Here is a 24,880-nt window from a genome sequence, read left to right as displayed (position 1 = left end):
TTTATTTTATTAGATACTAAATAAATTGATAAGGTACGAGTTGGTTTGTAGTACTGCCCCTTTCGTTACAAAAACCTCTCTGAGCCGTGCTTAACAATTGCGTTTCCTGCACAACGACGTCATGACATGCAAATGGGCTATTTTTTATAATGCTCGCTGGAGATTTTAGTATTTGGATCAGTGTTTTATTTTACTTATGGGGTTTAACTCCCCAAGCTCCTGTGGCTATGAGGGACGCCGTAGTGAAGGGCTCCGGAACATTCGGCTTCCTGGGGTTCTTTACCGTGCACGGACATCGCACAGTACATGGGCCTCTAGCATTTCGCCTTCATAGAAATGCGTCCGCCGTGGCCGGGATCGAACCCTTGTCTTTCGGGTCAGCATCAGAGCGCCATAACCACTGAGCCACCGCGGCGGCTTGACCAGTGTATACTTGCTATGAGCCCTCCTGATACATTTTTGTGCATTGGTCTTGCATACTAGATATCAAGCTATCAGGATTTCAACTCTAATGGGCGTTTCTTTGATGTTATAAAACAGTAATTCTTTTATACTCTCAAAGTTTCTAACTAAATTGCTCATCTAGATATCATCTGCTCCTGATGGCTATGTCGTGGGCATGACCTGCAACACGTCCTCTACTCCAGACTCGGGGACACTACGCAGATAAGCTTAAGAGAATATCAGTGCACGTTAAAGAACCCCAGGTGGTCGAAATTTTCGGAGCCCTCCACTACGGCGTCTCTCATAGCCCGAGTCGCTTTGGAACCTTAAGCCCCATAAATCAAACCAAACCACTTTAAAAAATCTGCAGTCCAAAGGACACGTTCATCTGATTCTCAAGATTGAACTGATTTCAACCGGTATCACGTTATAACATTCATAATATTCGTGCAAATGTCCCCTATGACCTAGGTTACACATGTAATAACATCAGAATGTTATCAATTCCATGGTGTAACTATGCACGAAGTGGCTTTATGCAGCTGCATCAAGTGTTTATGTAAAGGCAGAGAAGCTGAATCAACCGGGGAACGTGTTATGAGCTGTGCTTCTTGTATCATGCCTTGTGATCGTCGTCGTGATGAGTACACTCCCGTCAAGTGTTCCAGTTAATCATGCTATAAATATAAGCGATGCTGTTTCCTTTTCCGCACATGTCAATGTACAATTCTAGCCTCTATAATTTCAATATGAAATTCCACAGAAATTTTGCAGGTTAGGTTCGCTAATATATCAAATCTTAATGGACGTCTTCCTGCAAATATAACAGTGGGCGCCGGGTATACGTTATGCTATCTGGTTGAGATTAACAACTCGGCCTTAGCGGCGTGCGCTAGGTCTAGATGCAACAACGGCGGAAGTTTCGTGACAAGAAAAACAAGATAACCTCATGGCTTATCTCACAAGGGTTGGCGTGTAAGGGACAGCAATGGTTCATGTGCGGAAGAAAACGTCCTATGTAAGAGGAGTTCAAGGCGGCTGATGGCGTGGCCAGTTAGAGCAACTTTTAGGCACGGGGCAGCCGCAATAGGCAGCTCTCGTCCGCTTAAAACCACTTGTGCTCGTTACGAGGGAAGACGCTTCATATTTCTGCCAGTGTTATGGGCCTCAGGAACATAAACACTTGAGTGCAGTGGGGTCGTGCGGGGACCCTGGGGCGTGCCCCGAATTCCTTTGTAAATAAAGTTTTCTCTCTCTCTCTCTCATATTTCTTAACAATTTCCGGATTATAATTCCACTCGAAACGGCATGAGTGAACGCTTATTTGATGCCGCCAGCAGCTGTCTTCTCATCCTATCACTGTATTACACTGTAACTTTGAAGTTTAGGAGAAACGCTGTCGATATAAGAGCATTTATTGAAAACACTCCAGCGGGCACTGTGTAACATGCATTCAGAGAGGTGCAAGAGCATCAATGCAATAAATGCCTACATAGACGCCAACATAAATGCTTTTATCCAGCTTGTTACCACGTGTATCATGTTATGGCACACTTTGAAGAGCGTATAATCGCTTTGTGAATTCTAGACTCTGTAATAACGACAAGGAACCTTGAAGTCGACGTTTCTTATTTTTATCCTAAGAAGATAATGTCAAAGATAATAAGGAGGTTGCTCATCTCGGGGAGGAATCCGAAATACGTCTACTTGAATGCTTAAAAGAAAACTTCAAATATAGAAAAGATAGAAGCGAAACACATAAACGCAACCAGCACCAAATATGTTTGGTATCTTTGGCAGACGACTGTTTGTGTAGCAAGCTTGGGTCGTATCAGCTATCAAAGAGCTAATGCTCTCGGTTCCCGTTTTCCAAAGCTTCTCCGCAGCTCAACGGTTTTGCTTTACCCCGCTCTAATGATAGTTTGAAGCCTCGTACAACCCGCTCGAGAAGGGCCCTCCTTCGATCACTTGAAGGTCGCCTGTTCGTACCCAGATCACATTGCACATTTGCCATCTCAGCTGCCAGCTTCGAGAGCTTTCTCAAGCTGCACTATTTGCGAGTCCCAGATATTTTTTTTTTGCTGAATTGTTGTATTCTCAATGCAACGAAATTGCAACGAAGGTGTTCTGTTTGGTCCACTTTGTACTTAGCACAACTAAATTCATCGCGATGAAAGCATTTCAGGGGTGGTGAGGTTGTAGAAGTCAGGCTTTGCAGCACGTTTCAGCTAATCTACTTCGGCTGACACAACGACTGTCGAAATGCGCTACGTTCGCTAAGGCGAATAGCCTTTCACAACTCTTCCAGGCAATTTCCATCTTTGCGAGCATTGAGAAGCGATACCTGGTATTTGCAGGACCCCCTGTCGCAGCCAGGTGCAAAGCACTTCTTGCCCATGTGGACACATTACGCATTTTTTGCATTAGCAAATACATAAAGAACGTCCGATGGGAACGCGTGCGACGGTCCTGCCCATCATCGTACACCTGTAATCTTAGCTGCCCGTACCCTACCCAGGCATTTCTGTCGGCGGCATGATGTCTTGAAACGGCTCTCTAATTGGCCAGACGAACCAACAAATCACGGTTCTCGCCTCCGGTGCCGGCTGAGAGGCATCGAGGGGGCATGCGCAGTGCGATATCTGCCCAGCAGACGACGCGTCTCTCCGCGGCCGGAAATGGAAGTATTCGGACACTAAGCGGTACGAAAGCTTCCACCTGCTCACAGTGAATCGGTTAAATGAAGAAAACAGGCATATATCAAGGTTGGAGTCTTTGAATGTTGGCTGAGGCTGCAAGTTTTCCACGCGTGTGTCAATGCTGCATAGCAACGCTAGCATTAGCTGTGTAGAGAGCTTCCTGAACGCTTCCTGTCCCATATCGGCAGCGCTCACTTCCGGTCACACTGTACTACGTTTAATACATATGGTACAACGGTGTGAAGGCTAACGCTCTTGTTTGCTGTGGCTACATCTGCGATCAAAAAGTAGCCCGTTCCTTGCGGTCAGCCTAACACAATAAATGCTATGCCTCCAGGCCTATTCACTGATTCATTTGTCATGATCCTAAACAAATGCGCGCTTGCTGCTGAAGTAGCACTGTCGCTTTGTCTTGCCTTTGACCACTCGGCCACAAGACGAGCGCGGAGTAACACGCCCCTCTTTATTTTTTCATACGGACTACTTTCGTACCTTTCACAGAATTGCAGCCGATAAAGAAACGGAGTATACGTGCCCGTCAGCTTCCGGCTTCTGTTGCCATTGCGCACAACTGCCGCTGCAAGTGGTAGGTCGCGAAAGCCTTTTTCTATCAGCAAACTAAGTCAACTAGTTTTGACAAAATCCGAAGCGAAATTAATGTCTGTTCTTTTTTATTACTTCCGTCGATTGATAGGTGCTCCGTGTTTCTCCAAAAGTCAAATTCTTTTACTCAGCGGCAGTGTGTCATCTAGGAATTGTGTTCGCGTTAGGCAACGTTCTTTTTATTGTAATGCATAACCAAAGGTGACGGAATGACGAGAGTTTTAGTAATAAGTTAACGCATTTAGGCCTTGTTCTTACGCTTCTATATTTCCGTTTTTTTTTTTGCAGAGTATAGCCATCTAGAATCCTCCCATGGCGGCTGTGTCGACTGTGACTGCGGCGGCTTGGACTGTGGTGTCTGTGATTGTGGTGGCCTTGACTGTGGCGGGTGTGACTTTGATTGCGATTGGGACTTCAAAGGTACGTTAACACGCCTGCACACTCGAAACGGCTTTCTTATATCACTCAAGAAATAAGTTGGAAATATAAAGCGCTCGTATAGCTTAGCAACTAACTTCCTATTTTGATATAACGCTACTGCTTTAGGCTGGGTATTCAGTAGAAGGGTGAAGGGAAAATAGTTACCTTTTAATGAGGCCGAGTACACTGTTGCCTCAAAGTCATACCTGTGCATAAATTCACATGTTTGCAGAAATATACATATCTATACATAGCATGACATCGAATGAGCAGAGCTGACTGGGTGTGAAAATTTGTGAACATTGAGTCTTTTTGGCTTGTAACAGTATACTCGCGAATTGTTTCATCGTGAAGCACACATTTTATTCAGTATGGTGCGAGCTTTATTCACAATGCTCTCTGTCCAGGAAGACGGGGGCAGGGTGGTCACTCCTAGATGCCGTTACAGAGCCACGATGGATCCTCTGTTTAACTTTAGACGGCGGCAAGTGATCGGGTGCCCCGTACCGATAGCAGCGCGGGAGATAATTTTCGACACCGTTGGCCTTGGAAAGCTGTGCAAACTAGGCGCTGGAGGGTGTGAGACGCTGGAAGATAAAGACAACCTTGTGTTGCTTGCACTCACGGGGTACGTGGATAACGTGCATGTAGTTCCCGGTTTCTGCCACTCGCTTCTCAAATCAAGTCATTTTTTACGAAGGCGCAGCTCCCTCCGGCAGGCCGTAGATAAACAAAGAACGCGTCATTTCTAGGGCAGGCGAAAAAGCCATCCGGTGAGCTAAGTCAGGGACCAAGAGACGGTGTCACGACGATAGTGAATGCCGTAGGCTGGCTGTCATGTCGTTCGCTCACAGATTCTCTCATGTAGTGGAGAACTTGGTCAAGAGGTACGATGTTGGGGTTGTATTCTCAGCGACCGTGAAACCGGCTGGGCTCTGTCACCTATTGGACAGGAAATTACTGGCTGTTGTCCACAATAACCGGACAGCCTGCAGAACTGAGGACATGTCGCTTTTCATCAAATGTAGAAAGGGTGCAGTTTACAGAATACCATTGTCATGTGGTAATGTGCACCTCGGTCAGACTGGTCGGTGCATGAACGTGCGGTATTTTGAGCACGCTAATTCACTAGGCAGAGACTCACTTGATCGTATCCCAGTGCAGTGCCGAAAATATAAGGAACGCCATACTTTTCGAGTACCACATCCTGCTCTGACATCAGGGCCAGGAGACGCTCGAGTTTGGAAGACTTCTTCCTTATAAAAACGCTAATCGGTGCGTCAGTCAGCCTGCAGTGGCCTTGTCAGACGAAGAATTTCGCTACCCAGATAACCGTGTACCTTACGCTCCTGACTGATAACTTTCTGTACTTATGTGCTTCATGCTTTCTACCCCTTCACCATGAGGACGCGACGTGCGGTGCTTCCGGCTGTTGCCTGTACTTATACCTTCACCTTTTCGCTAAACCTTCAATTGGTGTCTTTTTTTTCTCGTGTCTGTCCCGATAGTATGCGTTGTTTTTTCATCATGTGCTCTACACGGATGGATGACTGGGAGACAAGAGCTTCCCTTTGAAACGGGGTGGTGGCAGTTCTCACCATGCTAGCCTTTTTTCTCTATTTTTCTTTATTGTGCAGTAAATTGGTCTCAAAATTCCCCGCTTTCTTTAAATAGGTTTTCCTACTCTTCTAATCTTATGTCAACTCTCTGCTTTTGAGCCAACAATCCTGCAATCGCTTTTTGCTAACTTACACCGCTGATTTATTTACATGAACATCGTTATCTCTAAACCCTAGGACCTCAGGGAAAGTGACTGTGCCTGCATCAACATCCGGAAGGGTATCATCACATTTGAGAATGCGGTATTCAATTGTTTCTACGTATTTCCCACATGCAGCACATGTGTCATCATCTTCGTTGAATTTGTTTGTTTTTTTTGTAGCGGCGCGTTCTAAGTTACCCTCACCTAGCTTGAAAGAGTAGGGCATTGCCTCCTGAGTTATCATACAATTCCATCCTGACCTGCCTTTTCCAATATCAATAGAGTTCTATACAGCACGCTTCTTTTCCATTGAAAAGAACACATCGCCAACTCTTGACGCCCCTTGGCGCCCTCATGACGATTCTTGTGTAGACATCCACGTCCCGGACGCTGGTGCACACAGGCTGGGAGCTCCTCCGACCTGGCGCTACCCGGTATTACAACAATATCGAGTTTAAGAGCGAAAGCTCTATTACTTCCAAGGTCAATCTTGATGCGCGTTTGACCTTGAAGCCTCGGAGAGCAAGCAAATTAGGTGACTCCGCTGGCTCCACCGCTGTGATAGCACGTGACCAGGAGAGAGCAAGCTGGCCGGCTTCGCCGTTAGCGCTGCAGTCAATGGACCCAAACCTGCGGCCGCTACGTAGAGGAAGCCCCGATTCTAAATGTCACCAGTGTACGCGACCGGATCTTTGGGGCCGGTTATTTCCTCAAGGCCCCCTAGCCTTCCCAAGCGTCCAAGCCCAAGGCCCCAACCCTTAATTTCCCTTGGGATGCCTTGAGTGTCAACCATCACGACGTCTAAACTGCAGGCGACAATTTAAAGCCCTGAATAGCTGGCCGAGTTGAAACTGACGATATTCTGAATCAGCACTGGAAACACGAAAGCTCTATTATGCCCTTCGTCGTGATTTTATGCAGCTCCTAGAAGTGCACCTTTAGACGGAAACCAGACCGACAAAACTTGCGGGCAAAGAGCGCGCAATTGTAGTCAATAAATTCATTCCTGCATTTGAAAAAAATCATCGGCGGCGATAACGATTCGTGCGACGAAGTTCACGCTAGCAGTGTGGTTATGGGGTGTATTGAAAGTGTGATGACTGAGACCTTGGAAGCAATTAAAGCGAGTATGAAATGTCACTATTTGCAGGAGGGGCCGGAATCCATGGATATGAATTTAACGCCGACAGAGGTGACGACATCTATGAGTGTGGACTTACCACTGACCAAGAGGCCGGGATCCAGATGTGAGAACGTCCCGTTGAGTGGCTGTTTATGCTGGCATAGTTCACAAAGCCTGAAACCTCTTTCGGTTTCCACTGGCTTCGTGCACAGCCTGGAAGAAGTACATTCGTAGCAGTCACTGGTGGACTACAGTAAACACATGCCCGACTATTTCGAAAAGCAAAAAACTAAAGGACCAGCCGTCGCATTTTTTTGTTTTTCAGAAACCACCTTTTTAATTTGATGCTGTTATCTTTTCAAAAAACTTCACTCAAGCTGAAACTTGACTCAAGTTGAACAAAAGCATTGATTCGTGCACTAAGTTTCTTCTCTCTGCATTCGTGCCAACATTTGTTCCTATTAAGAACGCATACCATTAAAACGTGAACAAAGTTACCTTTCTAATGAGTTCAAAAATTTTCTTTTTACGTAGCTCGAAAGGCTGCAGCGGTCGCGCAAATATTGTGAAAAATGGTTAGTGGCCGCGTTCTGCAGAAAACCTGGCGTCGTTATCGTCGGCGCTGTCGTGAGCGGTAAAGCACGTGCCCCACCTACTTTTTTGTCACGTGACCCTGTGACGTCATCACAACGTACCTACCGTAGCAGATGGCAGCCTGCCTACCGGATGGGAAGCAAACTGCCCGCCGTCGCACGTCGAAGTTAAATTACTGATCGGCCGCGAAATATTTCAGGAAGAGCAACTTGGTTGTCACAAGCCCCACCGGTGTCAGTGTCTGAAAAAATTGGGAGAAAACTTTGGCAACTAAAGTGTTCACAGGCGAAAGCCGAGGACACTGCCGTGACGAGTTCCGGTGGATATGACGTCACACCGTTCCCGTGGCTATATCGATACCCAAATTATAGATTTTTCAGGAATCTAAAGTGTTAATTACGCTTAATTACACATTTTACCATGTAATTTGACACAAATTCGACGTTTAACCGACCATTCTGTGACAATTTCAACTATGGGGTGACGACTTCCGGTGGATGTGACATCCCACCATTCTCTTGGCTATATCGGCGTCCGCGCTATTTCGACGCAATTTTGACATTTTTTCCTAATAATAATTAATTAATTAATCTACAGTCATATAACTTGGCTTCTAGATTAATTTTTCCCCTCTATCTGAAGCAACCTTTGGTTTTCTTCTATTTTTTTCAGTTGCCGAGTTCAACGCGTGTGACACGCTTTGCTAGCGGACGACAGTATGAGCCATTAAAGGCTTTCGCCTTAATACCCATCTGTCGGGGCAGTGGCGCATCGCTTAACCGGTGGATCACTGCATCAGTGCTGTTTGATGAATCCCGTAATCTGTGAATGTAGAGCTGTATGGTGAACCTAGGCAACAAAGAAGGAGTACTTAAGGGAGGGTCTCTAGTGATATCGCATCGCGTACTAGAGGGTAAAGACTAAGCTTTAAGCGATGGTGAAATAAAGTGCAGTGTCCTCTTCGGCGAAGTAATACGCAGAGAACACCCAAGGTCGGTGAAGAGACGTATTAATGCTATCACGTCATACCGTATGACGTGATATATGACGTCTTTCATTTTGGTGGCAGTACATACATTAAAATTCGCTAGACAAATGTGCACCACGGTGACAATTGCTCGATTGTTTCCATTTTAATTGCGCAGTGCACTGCAGTACTTAAGACACAATGTCAAGGTAGACAAGAATTGAAACTGCTCTCGGTACATTTAAGTGCACAGGATTCATAACGCATGAAACCTTTTACAATTGCGGTATCTGCAAATGGAGTTGCGCCCGTGAATTCCGCGTTACGTGGTGAAAGGTGAGTGGAAGGCCACCGCGACGGATATCCTGTCAGTACACAAACTTTTTTTACGTTGAAACTTAAGTGGCGAGACTGAGGAACACCTTGTGCAGTACTCAGTTTCTTTTGAACTTAGCCCTTAAAGACGTCTTCATTTATTTATCATTTGCATAAATTCTATTGAGAGTACAAAGAAAAACTACTAGTAGCCTTCGCGATGAAGCTTCTTTGAATCCCCAGAAATTGCGGAAAATTCTAGGGCTAATATAGTATACCTGAGTTTGAAAACGAAATTCGAGGCCCGTGTACTGTGCGATGACAGTGCACGTTAAAGAACCCCAGGTGGTCGAAATTTCCGGAGCCCTCCACTACGGCGTCTCTCATAGCCTTAGTCGCTTTGGGACGTTAAACCCCATCAACCATCAACCAACCAAAAAGAATAGTTCTATGAATATGTTAAGACCTTCTCATGCTTAGTATCCCAGTGTACGCTTCTAAAGCATATGCTCTCATTTTTGTTCGTCCGTGCTTTAGGTGTTTACACAAATTCCTCTCTACAGAGGAGAATCGAAAAATGCTTCGATCCTGTGGTTAGGCTTAGCCTGTATAGAAGTGCACTTGTGCACAGGAGTACTCGTTAGGACGAGTCGTAATGTGTTGTACGGCCACCTGGAACTGAGGGAATCTTGCTTGCGACCCGGTAGGAAGGTTCCCACTTGCAGCGGTGGGCAGGTAGTGACGTCATCGCCCTGGTGCGGAGTGAGCCGAAGGTATAAGTTTAGAAATTCCAGTGTTTTGTTAACTGATGATGTGCCGTAACCAACAAAGGCAATCCATGTAAAATCCTTAAATAATGTGACACCTACGGATTTAAAAGGTGATATGGATTCTAAGGTCTCGTCAGTGATATTGTGTTCAAAGCCACGTGTTCTGTGGTGACAGGCAATGAAGAGAAGACTGCATTCGCTTGGGTTAGGTTATGTGCCAGCTTCCAGCCACTGCTGCATGTCGTTAACCTCCTCTCGGAGTTCTTGGTCGCGGTGTCAGTTAGTGGGCGGTAGATCAGGCAGTCTTCAGCGAACATGCAGTATTTTGCCTGATACATGCTGCGGAAGGTTACTAAATTTTATCACAAACTTAAGAGGGAAGAACGGGTCCTTGTGAGGCGTCTGATGTTACAGGAACAAGGCTGAAAGACTGGTTATTTGCGATGGTTGATTGAAAGCGATTTGTCAGAAAGACTTTGAACCTCATTAACCCCAAGATGTAAGTGAACTGAGATTATTTTAGTATTAATGGTTGCTGTTTTACTTCGTAAAATGCCTTTTCGCATTCCAGAAAACTAGGTCTACGTAAATATCAGGGTCTAGATTAACATCTAAATAATTGAGGAACATGGCTAGTTGTGCTTGGCAAGAATATCGGCTCGTGATGGACCGACAGTTGGAAAGAAACAGACGCAAACACACACAGGAGTTGAAACGGAAGATGCGGCAAATGAGAAATCTACTATCATCGCATTCAACCCTTAAGTTGACTTAAGCATCCCCAAAGTTGTTTTCACACGCTTCCGCAGCGGGCTTTGATAAGCCTTCAAATATATACGACCCGCTTATAACAGAGGCCTTTCTAAAAAATTAGGCAATGGCTTAGCTCGGCTATGCCAGGTTATGTGTAGCGTGAGCTTTGTTTGGCCTGATCCCGAAGTGGATGCCTGGAAGTTAGCGGTTAACAAGAGGAAGAACGAACAGGCTAAGGCCAAGCGCGCAACGGAGACGCACTGGCACTTTCACTGAGTTTCACCGTATAGCCCGTCGATCGGCGAGTCTCTTTACAATGTCTTGAGGCTGTTGCTGAGAGGCCCTGGCACGCCGCTCAGCCTTCTGGCGTCGCCGCTTTGATAGGCGTTCCTCCCGTTGCTCTGTCGTCTCCGCTGCGCGCTTGGCCTTGGCCATGTTCGTTCTTCCTCTGGATAACCGCTAACTGCCAGGCAACCACTTCCCGATGCGGCGAATTCACCTTTTCCGTTCAGCAGCGGCTTTGCTTTCCTTCTCCACGGCTGTAGCCTGGCTGTTGTTTCTCACGTTCCTCTCGTTCTTCTTGTCGGCTCCGGCGCACCAGCTGCGCAGCTGTGACGTCACTCACTCCTGGCGCATGCGCAGCTTGGCTCATCCGAGCTAACGCGAAACTGCTAATCCACGGCCAGTGTAGCTCACGCTACAAAAATGTGGCCGAGCCGCGCATGTGTTTTGACGCACGCTGGATCGCAGCCGGCCATTCCGCCATCGTGGCAACGTTCTGAAACTCAATTCCTTCCATCGCTCTGTCGGCGCAGTTTCCTTTCGTCGCCACCACCACTGGTCTGTGGCCTCGTCTTTACTCACAGGACGGCGACTGTGTTGCCCTCTCAATGTCTCTGGCACCGCTGAGTGAACTGCGCCCCTTCGACTGCCGGCCGTTCGCCACTTAAGACCACCGCTCCACTGCCAGAGAGTATAAAACCAGACACTTAGAGCAACGAAAGGAAATTGCGCATACCCTTTGCGCTATCGGGCTATCAGTCGTCGTTGATCTCGACAAAATTAAAAACGCTGAGAATGTAGAAGGGTACGTCCTGTTGCCAACATTTTGAAATGCGACCTGTAAAAAGCTACTACAAGGAACACAATGAAAATACGGGACACCTTACATTTTGGGATATTTAATAGTTTCCAGTATCTCGCCGATACCGGGTGACAAGGACAGTTTCATCGCTTCAGTTAATGGCTACATGACATCTGAAGAAAGTGGTTATTCGGCTTATTAGTGGCTTGATATTAGAAGATAGTACTAATCGTTAGTGAATGGCATGCTCCAGTCACAAGAGAAGATCATGCGTATGATTCGCAACCTAAAGAAAATGGATTTTAACATTCTCTAGCATCTTCGTTTGCCAAATCAATGTATTCTGAATGTAACAGTCTGAACATGCCTAGAAATGTCCAGAATTTCGAATATTGAAAGATTGTAAGGTACTGTTAAGGAAATACTGAAGGCAATTGTCCATTCTTCTGATGCGTAGCAAAAACTTTCTTCTAAAGTTTTTCTACCGCTGGCATTGATCAGTTAACACTGTTATAGAAAACCAATGGGGAATGTATTCGGCTATAGCAAAAACGCTAATAGAAAAAAAATGCGAGCTACGGACGGAAGATCTGCGGATATATCGATTTTTGTAGTGAAATGTAACAACATGCGGAAAACTATTCATAGATACCTTCGAGTCGAAAAATGCTTTTGTCAAGAATTGCTGTTTATGATTCGTTTTGTGCAGGCATTCTGGGGAACAAACAAGGAATTTTCTTGAACGAAGGCGAGTAAATATAATATTCGTCATTTCCTTTATTTTATAGAACCCACCTTTAACCGACGGCCACGTGAGTACTGACCATGCCTTATGAATCATTTATAGCGCAGCATGATACAGGGCTTTTATGGTTGGTTTCCCAGGGGGTGGAACAAAACCGTTAAGAGTGTACGTTCACAATAACGGTGATTTTGTGAAATCGGAGGGCGTGATTATGACAATGTTTTTTTTTACAGAAGCCTTGACGTAGCTAGCATAAAATTTAAACAGTGATTCAGCTACACAAAAACCTAAAATGTTATTAAAGCCGCGCGCACGATTTGCGTCCCCTTAAGAATTAAACTTATGCTTGCATCGTTTCTTTTTTCTGTAAGAGAGCTTGATTTAGCAAATGTATAGCCTTAAAACAAATTTATGGGAAGATTAGACTTTGGAATCACTTCAAACGCATTAACAAAACCGTGTGGCGTCTCATTCCAATATGAAACGAAAACGTCCCTTCTTTCAACTCCGTTATGCTTCCCAAGAAAGCGATTCTGAAACGTTGAGGGCATAAATCTGCGCGCGTTAGGCGCTCTCGTTCCTAAGTGGCGCTGGCCCTATAATGTGGGGCCTGCAGGTTCTGAACAAGGTAGCGTCGCGATATGGTAAAAACAATATTTCACGGCTATCGGCGCTACCCAATAAGCACCAAGTGTAATGAAATAGTAAGATTTGATTTCATAGCGGGATGAGCAAGTACAGCATTGCATGCACCACTTTAGGCTGTCGCTTTTATCTTGCCGCGTTAAGATACTACAGCACTGAACTTCCTTCAACGAAGGCTAGTAATGTAAAGCCTATGTCTGTTCCTTTGCTTAACAGTCAACCAAGGTCCATACCGCTCTACAGGTGAGTGCGGATCTTTCTTGATCAAAAATGTTTCTGTATAGGAACATGAAGGAGTGTTAGAGTGCGATCAGTTTCACAGGATGGTAGAGGAGGCTGCGAAAGTTTGCTGCTTTCAAAATATGTAAACAGATTTTTTTGGCAGCGCAGAGTATGGCCATGGCAGTTTTACTACAGTAAATGAGTGCATTCTCTACGTTTGCAGCGTTATGTCGTAATTCAGCTACGCACCGTCAGAAGAGCATTACGGCCGGCGTTTCTTTTTACATTTCGTGGCACTTTACGGAGTACATGTACCTTGCCTAGCTCTATCCCTAAATTTGATAACTTCAGGGATATATTTATCTCTGCAAACACAATGAGGTAAAATTTATTGTTTCCGAATGATTTCTGATTAGAACTTTTTAAATATTTATAATTGCGTTCCCTTCAAACGTTCGAAAATTTTTTCCTAATCCCATAATATTTGCCACTTGGGTGCACCGGTCGCGAGAAAGCCGTGTGGTGTGCATATGCGAAAGGCCAATGAAATCGTCTCTTTGTTTCTACCGCTGTTCGTCTTCGATAACACTGCACTGCTGAAGCATGGCGGACCAAAATCTGCTTCGATAAGGCAATCTGTTCCAACTGAATAAAGTGGTGCTCACGGGATGTGAGGAAGGTAGCGTTGCAGTATGACAACAATGCGGCACCTTTAAAAGTTAAAATTATATCACGGTCACAAAATGTATACTTTGTTTCTTGCGCAAGCCGCATGACATTCACGGATTCATGCTTGCCTGTAGGCCTAAATACGGACAATATCACTTCTAGTTCATTCATTCACCCATTACTAAAGTCTTCTGCATCGATAATATCAATTTTCAATTCTCTCAAAAGTCCACCGCTTCACCTTCACGCCAGCCGTTTTCACGCAGCAGGCAGCAGTCTTTTTCCTCGTGTCTCGTTACGACCTTTTACAGGGACGAGCAACGAAAGACTGACTCACACTAAGTCGCCTCTGCCGACAAATAATAGCGAGTTTATCGTGAAAGTTTAAAACAAGCACATGTACCCAGGCTCCGCCCCGAAGGCACCATCAGTCACGACACAATATTGGATAAAATAAGGCTCCGCTTTCGGTTGCCAAGATCGCGAATAGCGCCGGATTTCCTTCAGGGAAGGCGAGTAAGGTAAAACCTCTTCTTTTCTCTTAATATAACAGGAGGCATGGGCGGATACCGTCCCGCAGGTGAGTGTGGAACATGCTTAATCAAATATATATTTTTTTATAGAACCATGAACGAGTGTAACGGTGCAATTGGCTCCTGTGAAGGCTGCAAAAGCTTTCTACTTTCAATACAAAGCGCAGGGTGTAACTATGGAACTACAAGGCTTAAGCAAAAACATACTTCCAAGGGTTTTAATAGACCAATTCTACATGAGTGGAACCATAATGAATAGCTGAAGCCAAATTGAATATTTAGAATAAACTAACACCATTCACGGGCAGAAATTTTATTGCGCAAGGAAACGAAAACATAATGAATGCATTTTTCGCCCAAATAAAGAAAATTTAATCCGAGTTGTGCAGAATAACCACGTCTGCTACTAATACGAATATGAGGACTCTGCAGCCTGCAGCTTTTAAGAAAATCTGTACATTAGTGAGAAAAGCAGTGATCACAACTGAACAACCATAAATTTTCAAGTTAACTTTCAGCTCTAATGCCAGCTGCAATCATTTCCAAGCTTGCTATCAATTTTCAAATGGATAGTTTTTGTTACAGCTACTTTAAAGCGAATTTTTGAACATCATGTTTGAAATCTTACCCAACCTTAAAAAGCACTAAAGTTATATTAAGGCGAAAGCCTTTAATGCCTCATCCTTGTCGACAGAAGGTTGTCACCAGAGGTGTCACGCTTTTTCTAGTCAGACCAGAAAGAAAATTTTTTGTGCACGATGGGATTCGAACCAAAATCCTTCCGTTCCGCAGCCGAGCGTTTTAATGGCTACGCTACTTCCTGCCAAGGCGTACGTAGTTCTCTTTGCCTAGGACGCTGGAGAGTGCTTGCAGAAAGGCTTCGAATCAGACGGATGCCTCCCAAACGCCCTCCAGTGTCTCCAGCATTTAAGATTCATAAGCAATTGTGCACTTAACATCTTAAGCGCACATCCGTGACACAAGAAGCAACACCGCGCTAAAGGCTTTTGCTGCACTGCACTTTAGGTCAACAGAGTTCCCCCTGAATTTTTTTTCTCAGTGAAAAAACATTGCATTTTTTGCATCAGTTTATGGATTGGCTTCTCTTTCTTCGCATGATGACACTATAGTGCTGCATTTACTTCAACGACGGCGAATAAAGTAAAACCTCTCTCTGTTCCCTTCATTTACCACGACACATGGGCGGACCCCGTCCATCAGGAGGAGGTAAGTGCGAAATATGCCTGATCATGTGCATATTTTGTATTACATCATGAAAGACTTTAATACTGCCGTGGATTAACCAGAATGCTACAAGGGTCTGCAAAAGTTTTGTAGTTTCAATTTTTCAGTTGTGTTCTCGTATGCTCAGGCTGTGAATATGACGGCTTGGCTTCAGTACAGGGTTACTTTCAGCACGTTCACACCATATCTGTCGTAATCCGGCTACGCAACACCAGAAGGGCGCTATGAACGGTGCTTTGGTACATTTGGCGGCATGCTAAAGAGAATATTTGCCCTTGCGTCGCTATTTCAGTCAAATTTATATTACTTTAGAGGCAGAGTCATGTCTTGAGAAACACTGGCTGTAAATTTAATTTGTGTTTAACCAACAATGAGAATTTATTGGGCTTTTACAAAAGCATTGCCTTCGTACACTCTTTCTACTGCAGCCCATTTACATTCAACATGCTTGCTCCCATCGCCAGGAAAGCGTGCGGTGTGTAATTTGAGACAGAAATGAAAGCGTCTGTTCGTTTCAACCACCATTATCCTTCGCTAAGACAGCGCTTCTGAAACGGGGCTGACCGAAATCTGCTCAGGTTAGGCACTCTGTCCTCAAAGTGGGGATATTCCATAATCTTGTGCCTACGGGTTGCAAGGAACACAGATTTGCGATATGAGAAATTATAGATTCTCACTGCTCCAGGCACTACATAGTGGAGACCAAATTTCATGGAGGGGGAACCCGATTTGTCTAAAATTCGAATTTTTGATTTCTCAGCCTTTCAGATTCTGTTTTAAAGTTGTGTAGCTGGGACATCAAAATGTTTTTTTTTGTTTCCTTTTCGTCGTAACGTCCAGCGAGAAAGTTGGAATTCAAGGTGCTTTCATTTGCATTTTTCTCAAAATGGAAATTTTGGAAGTTTATATCCCTTTTCTCAGGAATCGTAAAGCGTTAGCAACCAATCGAATTGGTCCACAGATAACAGTCAGTCCTTTTTATTTCACTGGAAGTGGAATCGATATTTTAAGTAAATATGAAATTTCATTTAAAAAATTTTTGGGTACACATTTTATTGCATTAAATAAGATTTTTGTTAAAAATAGATGCTTTTAATTCCATTTGTGTAGAATATTCATTTCTGCTCTCTTACGGAATATCAGTACTCTACAGTTAACAAAATTTATTACATAGGTACACCAGGCCAAGTTTAGATGGTCGATGGTTGCGAGATACTATTACAAAATTTACGGAGTGTGCTGTAGAGGAAAAAACAAAGAACGAAAGCAATACCACTCAAAATTGAACCTAGCTCCGAGCACTAATCCAAGACGAATCAATTTCAAAAAGTGCTAGCAGTTTTTATAGCCAAAGTGTTCGTTACCACTCGTCGAGACCGACTTTTTGAAAACCATTTTCGGAACATCGCCTCCCCACCATCCCCTCCGGCGCCCCTCTTTTAAAAGCCATAGAACTAAGTGTCTGAACGGTAAGTTCAGGCATCGCATTTTGTGCACCTGTTTACACAGTCACTTCTCTTCTTTCCAATTATGACACTATAACGTTGCATCTCCATGAGCGAAGAGCGGTAAAGTAAAATCTCTCTCTCTAACCGCAATTTAACAGGATACGGGGGTATGCAACATCGTCCCCAAGCAGGTGAGTGCTGACCTCTCTTGATCAAATAGGCCTTTGTGTAGCATCATTTATGGGTGTAATGTGATGGGTTCTGCTGGTAGCTGCCAGAGGCAGCAACAGTTCCGCACTCTCAAACAAAAGCTCATTTTCCTCTATGCATAGAGTGCAACCATTGCAGCCTGGCTTAAGCACATGGGCGCTTTTCGAAAGTTTACAGCATTATGCAGTAAATCAGTTACGCTCTCCCAGGAGAGTGTCGAGAGGGGCGCTTTTGCATTCTTGCATATTAAGGTGAACGTGTACTCTTGCATCGCTCTTTAAGTTTTGCATTCAATGCACGGACAGATTTGCATCAGTAAAAACCTTGCGTTAAAGGGACACCAAACCGGAATAAGAAGTCAAACTATGCTGTTGGATTAGCGTCATCTGATAGCGAATTAGCCGTTCTTACCGAAAATTACTTTTTTATAAGCGACATCACTAGCAGATTGCTTCTACTGCAGCTGATCACGTATTTATGCGCTTTCTCAAGGCATGTTATAGAGCCGTCATTCGACGAATGCCCTTGAAATGCTAGGAAAGCAGTACGGTGAGCGTAGCCCGGAATGCAGAGAGCCTAAGTAAATCATCGCCACGAAACAGACGAACGAGAGACCGGCCAGATGAAAATACGATCGCTGAATCTTTCGCCTTGCATTCTGTACACTCAAACTGAGCGGGGCCACTGTACTCTGGAAGTTCCAGACTGCAAGCTCTCAATGGCATTCCCGTTACGTCGTGCTCGCTAGGAGCCCGGTTTAGTCGTTTCGTTCTTCTTTGAGTAGTCGAATCGGCTACTTTGTGCAGGCTGCGGGTGTTCTGAAATTGCACATGCATTTTTTTAGCACGCGCTAATGCAGAAACCCGCATGTACGCGCGTCGTGAACGTGTGAAACGCGATACGAGGGCGTGGTCTTCCAGGGTTTCTGCGCAGTGGTAACGCGAATACGCTTTTACGTGGCTGAAAAATATCAGTGCATTGCCACATGAATGCACTCTCACTTCTCATTTGGCTCTTTAGAGACATAAAGAAGTTTCCCAGCTCCAAGCACCATGCATGCAGCACGTTAGGCACCGGCACGCAAGGCCACGTATGAGCACCGTTCATGCTTGTGTTCCTTCTCTTCGACAATGCTGTTGCATACAGATGGGACAAGCAGATCAACTGATATTAAAGATATTCACGCTCCCGCGAAAAAAATGTTAAACTTGCTGATGTGTGCTCGCCAAGAATATGCGTGCACTCTATGACGACAGCTGTAGCCGCAAGACGGTAGACGACAGCTGGGCGGAAGGCACACTCAAACTTTCACGCTTGGGGCCCTCAGGAAACAACTCACGAAAGTATAATTTTCAAAGGCCGCAGCAAAGTGAATCACAGAGGTCATTTGCCAGCACAATGGTCGGAGTTTCTTTTTGGAACGAGAAATGTTATCAATGCATTTTTATCCAGCAGTTTCTTGAATCGCATCTGCTTGCCGCGCAAACACTTCAACACGGAGAAGGCGAGTATGCTCAAATCTGTTTCTTTTTATATTTACAGTTCGCACACAGCGTCCGCACCGCATCAGTGAGTACTAACCATGCTTTATCAATTATTTTGAGCATTGGCTAATAAAGGTCCGCTGTGTAGCTGTGCTTTCAAGCCAGTGCCGCAAGAGATGTTAACGACACACTCACAAAAAAAAATATTTTTTGAACGAGAAGGTTCTTGCAGCTACAGCCTTCTGAGAGCCGTTGCATTTTGTGCAGGCTTGTAAGACAAATTGTGCCAGGATTTATAAGACTGCATCAAGAAAGTCTAGAGAATGGAGTTCATGTTCAATCTTGGGCCACGAAAGGAGTAAACTTGTAGCGTTTCTTTTGTATACTTTTCTTGTAATTACATGCAAAAGGCTTTTTAAGAAAAATTCGCCTTCCAAAACGCATCTGTGTATGTTTATTAATTTTAATTTTCCTTATTTTTGTAATCTCAATTTCTTCGTATATTCTATCTTCTGATGGCTTCATTCGCGGAGACTAGCTTGCACCAGTCGCCTTAAACCAGTGTCCGTATTATTCAATACGCAAAAAATGGCTCTTCATTTCTACCCCCCTTCCTTAGCTAAGCCGGAGACTATAAAAGGTAGCACGCTGATGCAGCTATGATTTGGGGCTGTCTCCTCCACTCTGTGGAGGCAGGGGGCACTGCACAAATGGAGAACATATATGAGGGACTAAAAGAAGATAACGCTCTCCTCCCTGATTTTTGCAGTCAGAGGAAGGATGGACATGGATTAAATCGGCACTGGTAAGTGGGGACTATGCTTCTTCAAACATTAGTACGGTTGCATCAAAAAGGCGTGATGCATGGCAATGTTTTGTAATGATTGCTAGAGCTGACAATAAAAAAATCAAGAATAAAACTAGTTTTAGAAACTATATTGTAACTACAAAAGGTTTGTTTTGGTGCACTAGTAGCTTCAGTATGCATGTATCATATTTCATGCCCTGATTCAGCTAAGTTCTGCATGAACGCGTCACGAATGGCGTGCCTGCTATTACGGTGGCAAGTTAAGGCGGAAATATGGCCTCGTTTAGTTAGTTGTTCGCACTTTCATAGTTATTGAAGTTTAAATTAAAAATTTGAACTCCTTAGAATCGCATACTTTTCTGTTATCCCTTCATGTGTGACGATTTGATTGCGATAGTCGCTTGAAAGAACGTGTCTTTCTTGAGACCAAACAATAGAAAAAAAACTTAATACTGACCACATTCCTCTTTCACTAATCTTGCGATCCTAAAGCCTTGGAGCCGGCAATGTGGTCGGATTAAGATATTTCTCTTTGAATTCAGAGTGATTACATCGGATTAGGAGTGAATGCGCTCGCCGCGATTAGGGGCTTTCCTGCTCCCATCCCAGGCAGGACGAAGAATGTGCAAATTTCTTACAGCAACATGTCTTATGGGAAAGTTTTCATAGCATCCCGCCAAAATGAATTGTCAGTATGCAAGGACATCACGCATGACATCTCTGCAATGCTCGAAGCAACGCGCTACGTTCAATGGTCCAAATACCGAGACGCAAAGGGTGTCAGTATAGGGACGTGTCACATACTCAACTAGAGAAGAAGACAAGCGAAAATGAATGTGTATTGTACCCAATATAGAAAACAGCTGTCGCTGAATCTCACCTTACACAGCAATGAAAGTTCTTTGAGTCACTTTGAGTCTAGGTTTCGATGTCCGCAAACGCCGATAAAGGTACTTCGATTTCTGCAATGACGCCGAGAAACAAAATTTCGCAATGAGTTCCTGTAATTAATTCATCGTATTTGAAGCCTGGATACATCCTCTCCAGGCCAGAGGTATTTTGCTTATTGATTTTAAATTGTTCTCCTCCGCAAGCCGCGGTCCCGTTAACCCAGCAAGTTCTCATATTTCATCTTGCCATCCAACTCTCTGCAGTTCTCCGGTACGTTTGCATAAGTGTGCTTGGCGAAAGCCTTGTGGTCATCCCACTGCCGCTCCCCCAAACCGCTCGGCGCGGATTCACTGGGCCGCTTTGGAGCCATGCGTTTCTCACTCACTCGACTGCAACGAGACGTTTGGAGAAGGAGCGGCGGTGCAGCTGCCACCGCCGACGCACGCGCGCTCGTTCTACCGCTCGTTCTAAAAAAATTCAGTTGTAAGTTCAGCGCTGTGTGTGTCTGCTCTCCTTCTTGGTCTGTGTGTGTTTGCGCTGTTGAACCATCACTATGAATCTGCACCAACTAGCCCAATCTGCAGTTCTTCTACAGTTCTACCGCTGCGCCCCACCGGCGCGTCGGTTGCTAAGGAGGGGGAGGAGGTTGCGCCGCAGCGCGGAGTAGAGGCCGCAGTAGGCACGATTCCCGCGCACGGACGGACACCGAGAGCATGAGCCATCAAAGGTTTTCGCCTTAATACCAGCGGCTGCGATTTCTAACGATCCCTTCCTTTACCATACCCCTTGGTCCTCTGCGATTGGTTGATGCTTTCGTTGGCGTAGGGCATCCAAGAAGGCGTCAGCCTGGCCGTTGCACAAACACAGTAGTGGTACCACTTACTGCACAAAAGTGGCCCCGCGCTCGTTTCATACTGGCAGACAGGCGCCGATTCCCACGAATTACGAAGCATGACGACGTGTTTGAAACGTTTCAGGAGCCTTAGCGTAGGTTGTGCAATAAATCGGTTGTATAACAGCAGGAGGATGGCTAACGACGGCGATGCAACCAAACCGGCTGTGTGTATTGTTGGCTCTCATGTTCCCCACCTCCTGTGTCCTTGGTCAAATTGACGTCACGGACACATAGAATGGAAAATGGATGGATCATCACAAAATTCGGCCCCAGGTCTCAGTTCTTAGCGTGAAAATTACTCAGAGGAGGCAATTTTTAACACGAGAGCTGGGTAAGTGCTGTGTCCATTGCAAAGCAAAAAAGGGATGTAACCTGTTGACAGCCTAATGAAGAGTACCGCTGACAACCACGATAATGAAAGATTGTGAGTCGCGTCAGAACACTGATTTGTTTTCTTCCTGGTATCAAGCTTCTATTGATATTGTCTGCTCAACAGGAGTCACAAAGCTATTAATTACACATTCGGAAATTCCATATACGAGTAGGAGCTACCATTTACTAAGACAAACTGGCAGTTGTTTTTAGCTGGACGCATGCTTTCAGGGGAAAAAGAACAACTTAACAATAACTGGAGCACAGGAATTGGACACTTTGCGATAGTCTCAGACGTCGTCCTTCCAAGCCCGTTGGTTGCATTGGGGCGTTAGGCCCAGCAATTTTACATTTTAAAATCTATATTTGTTTGCGGTAATGTCTTGGTTTGTATAGCACGATTTTTATTGGAAACTAGGCGCCAGGTATCCCGCAGCATTTCGGACATCAATCCGGGCTCTCTTAATTTCTCTATTATTGAGGAGATTCTCAGTTTCACTCTCCTTCCTATTTGAACCGTCTTTTGAGCAGCCTTTGCACAAAGAAACTGCACATGACAATATCTGTTCACTGCTTCCCTGCTATTTGCATCGACATGCTGACTAAGACTTTCTAACGCAACAGGAAAGTTAATCTTTATAAAAAATTTAAAGCCGAAAGTCGCCTTTCCAGAGTATAACTATAGCGTGGTACGACCGCGGAAGTTATGCAGTTGCGACTGACTGAGAAGGGTGAAGAGTGTGAAAAAAAAACGTGAATACGTTAATCACGCTGTTATCACTTAAGCAAACGAAGAAGAGGCTCGCACAGTGGATGTATGTGAGGGCTTGGAATGCAAAAAGAAATAGCGGAACTTTCCATTCTTGTTCGACCTTGTGAACCACGGAGCCCTGCTCTTCGCAGCGGCAGCAAACGAGTGCCACGGTTTGGACAGTGAGGCTAAGAACCGGCATGAGGCGAATGCGTGGAAGAGAAAACAGGAGAGTCAGTAGCCAGGCGCCGATGTCACAAAAAGTTTCGTCACAGGAAAAATATCCTGTTTTATTTGATTTTGTGACGGTTGAATAAAACTCAAGGGTTTTTACGATACTTATAGTAGCGTTCACTTTACGCACATATTGTGTTGAACAAGCTGTGATAAATTTAGTATGTGATAAAGATCTAGTCCGCCGGATCCGTCTTAAGTGTCGTAACCCGACAAAGCCTAACTATATGAAAGAACCATGAGGAAGGTTGCGGCTGGACTCATGAACAGTTTTTTATGTCCGGCAGCGTGACTGCTAAGTGTTTTGTGTTCCTGCTCGTCGAATCATGGTCTTCTGTGTCACCCACCTGTATGCGGTATATGCCCTCTTAACTGACGTGACACATATATCATCTCCTTCAAAATCCTCGGAGGCCAGTACCAATTTTCGCGCGTATATCCGACGCAGTTTACCCCAAAATGGACTAGTTGAAACACCTGGTCGTAAGAGGCACGATGCTAAACGTCTAGAGTCTCACTCTCCAGGCACAGCTCTCCGCAAAAAGGGCACGAGTAATAGAAACAGAGGCTCAACGCGAAGCTCCCGAAAGGCATCATGAAGCGAATAATAAAGTTCCAGTGGAAAAAATCGCACCACATGGTTCGAGACAGGTCACAGTGCAGAGGAAATTAGAAACAGGCCAAGCACATCTAACTGCGTTGAGTGAAGGAAGGGCAGAACAAGCAGTTTCTGAAGTTGACCAGGTGACATTTCATGCGAAGGAAAGCATGTTGAAGCTTCAGTCGGAATGCCTCAAGTGGGTATCATGTAACAAAGTGCCGTACCATGTTATAGGATGAACACCACCGTTGAAACTGACAGTTTAGAAGTTACTGCCGGCAAACAAACTTTACTTCCTTGGGGAAGGCACATTAATGCGCCAGAAGAGACAGGTGTCGCACAAGGTTTCACTTTTAGCCAATCAAGAATTACCGCTGCTTCAGGGTGTCGGAGAAGTCATAAAGAAGTACCGTCACTGCTAGGCTGCTCTAAGCTGTTCTTTAGAATGCACAGCAGTTGGAATGTCTTCTTGCCACGGCAGACAGCAAGGCTGCAATGAGCTTTTATTTTTTACGTTTTCCAGAGGGACCTACCGACCAGAGGAGGTGCTGGGAAGATGTTCAATATTGTAATGATTACTCTGGACTTGTGCGATTCAGAATTCTGAACTCGGGACTTCTAGAAGGCTTTGAACGTTTGATAAAAGCGAAGCAATCAAATAAAACATTTTATTTCCCTCAGTTCGGCGCTTCGACTGATTTTGGTTACACAAATCATGCACTAAGCAAAGACAAAGCAGGATATTCCGAAATCAGCTCGATCGTGGTAATACTGTGTGTCGAATCGCATGACCGAAGAGCCATTGACAAGCAACTGGATATACCGCGGAAATCGACTAGCCCGGTAAAAGCAACGTGAGCATTATAGCGCAAGTGCAGGAAAACTGGCTACACTTGTTTTATTCGGCAGCCCTAAGCAAAGCATACTAGACAAAAGATACTCCTCATTCGAACGCGATAGCGTTAAGGAGCTCGTGTCGAAGAAATCCTGCGCCGTCACCATCGTCATCGGCATCGTCGACTGCGCTGGCGCCGGCGTCGTCGTCGTTCACTGTGAGCAACAAATCCATGAAATATCCCTAGAGAAGCAAACCAGCAGGCAGGTGAGCCCCCTAGGTCATTGAGCTTGTCGCGTCATCAAAACCTGCCGACTAGACGGAGCAAACTGGTCCGTGGCAAGTGGCAGCTAAATTAATGACTGGTCGCGGGAGGTTGCTCGTGAAGAGCAACATGGGTCACACAAGCCCCACCAATTTCTAAAAAAACTGATACGGATATTAACAATGGTGTGCTACACGTCTCTAAACAACGAACCTAACAGTAACAGTTAAAAAGTTAAGTATTACACATTAGTTAACAAGCCTCCTAGTTATCATGTCTTAGCAGTATTCAACAACGTTATGCCAAAAAGAACTCAAAAAGTCGACTTTTCAAAAATGGGTAGATTCTTAGTTGACACACCCTATATTGCTTGGTTGTAGGGTCCGCATCACCGCCACCTCCTCGCCTTCATTAGATCGGCACACTTTTCCTCATTCATTTAGCAACCATTTTATTTTTACCTTCACAACCCCTTCATCACCTGGGGCAAAAA

The 24,880-nt window shown here is 44.9% G+C and overlaps 2 protein-coding genes across 5 annotated transcripts in view; one reads left to right on the top strand and one right to left on the bottom strand.

Annotated features, from left to right (window-relative positions):
* Positions 1-24,880, bottom strand: part of LOC149331763 (membrane metallo-endopeptidase-like 1) — a 607,819-nt gene that overhangs the window by 156,479 nt on the left and 426,460 nt on the right. The window lies entirely within an intron of this gene.
* On the top strand, positions 3,089-23,967 carry LOC149331776 (uncharacterized). 4 transcript variants are annotated; one of them, XM_089556864.1, is made up of 7 exons: positions 12,523-13,167; positions 14,369-14,395; positions 15,479-15,575; positions 17,200-17,232; positions 18,794-18,820; positions 19,505-19,540; positions 23,811-23,967. In XM_089556864.1, exons 1-7 carry the CDS (start codon positions 13,007-13,009, stop codon positions 23,892-23,894), a joined length of 465 nt encoding a protein of 154 aa, XP_089412990.1. In that variant the 5' UTR covers positions 12,523-13,006; the 3' UTR covers positions 23,895-23,967. The 4 variants fall into 4 exon arrangements, 2 of the variants coding, with proteins under 2 accessions (XP_089412990.1, XP_089412991.1); XR_016285101.1 differs by lacking the exons at positions 12,523-13,167; positions 14,369-14,395; positions 15,479-15,575; positions 17,200-17,232; positions 23,811-23,967 and adding exons at positions 3,089-3,146; positions 4,035-4,166; positions 7,079-7,175; positions 12,323-12,346; XR_016285100.1 differs by lacking the exons at positions 12,523-13,167; positions 14,369-14,395; positions 15,479-15,575; positions 17,200-17,232; positions 23,811-23,967 and adding exons at positions 3,718-3,947; positions 4,035-4,166; positions 7,079-7,175; positions 12,323-12,346.

Source organism: Amblyomma mixtum, chromosome 8 (assembly GCF_055824585.1).
Source record: "Amblyomma mixtum isolate Tamu chromosome 8, ASM5582458v1, whole genome shotgun sequence".
Lineage (NCBI taxonomy): Eukaryota > Metazoa > Arthropoda > Arachnida > Ixodida > Ixodidae > Amblyomma > Amblyomma mixtum.
This window is presented reverse-complemented; position numbering and strand designations above follow the sequence as displayed.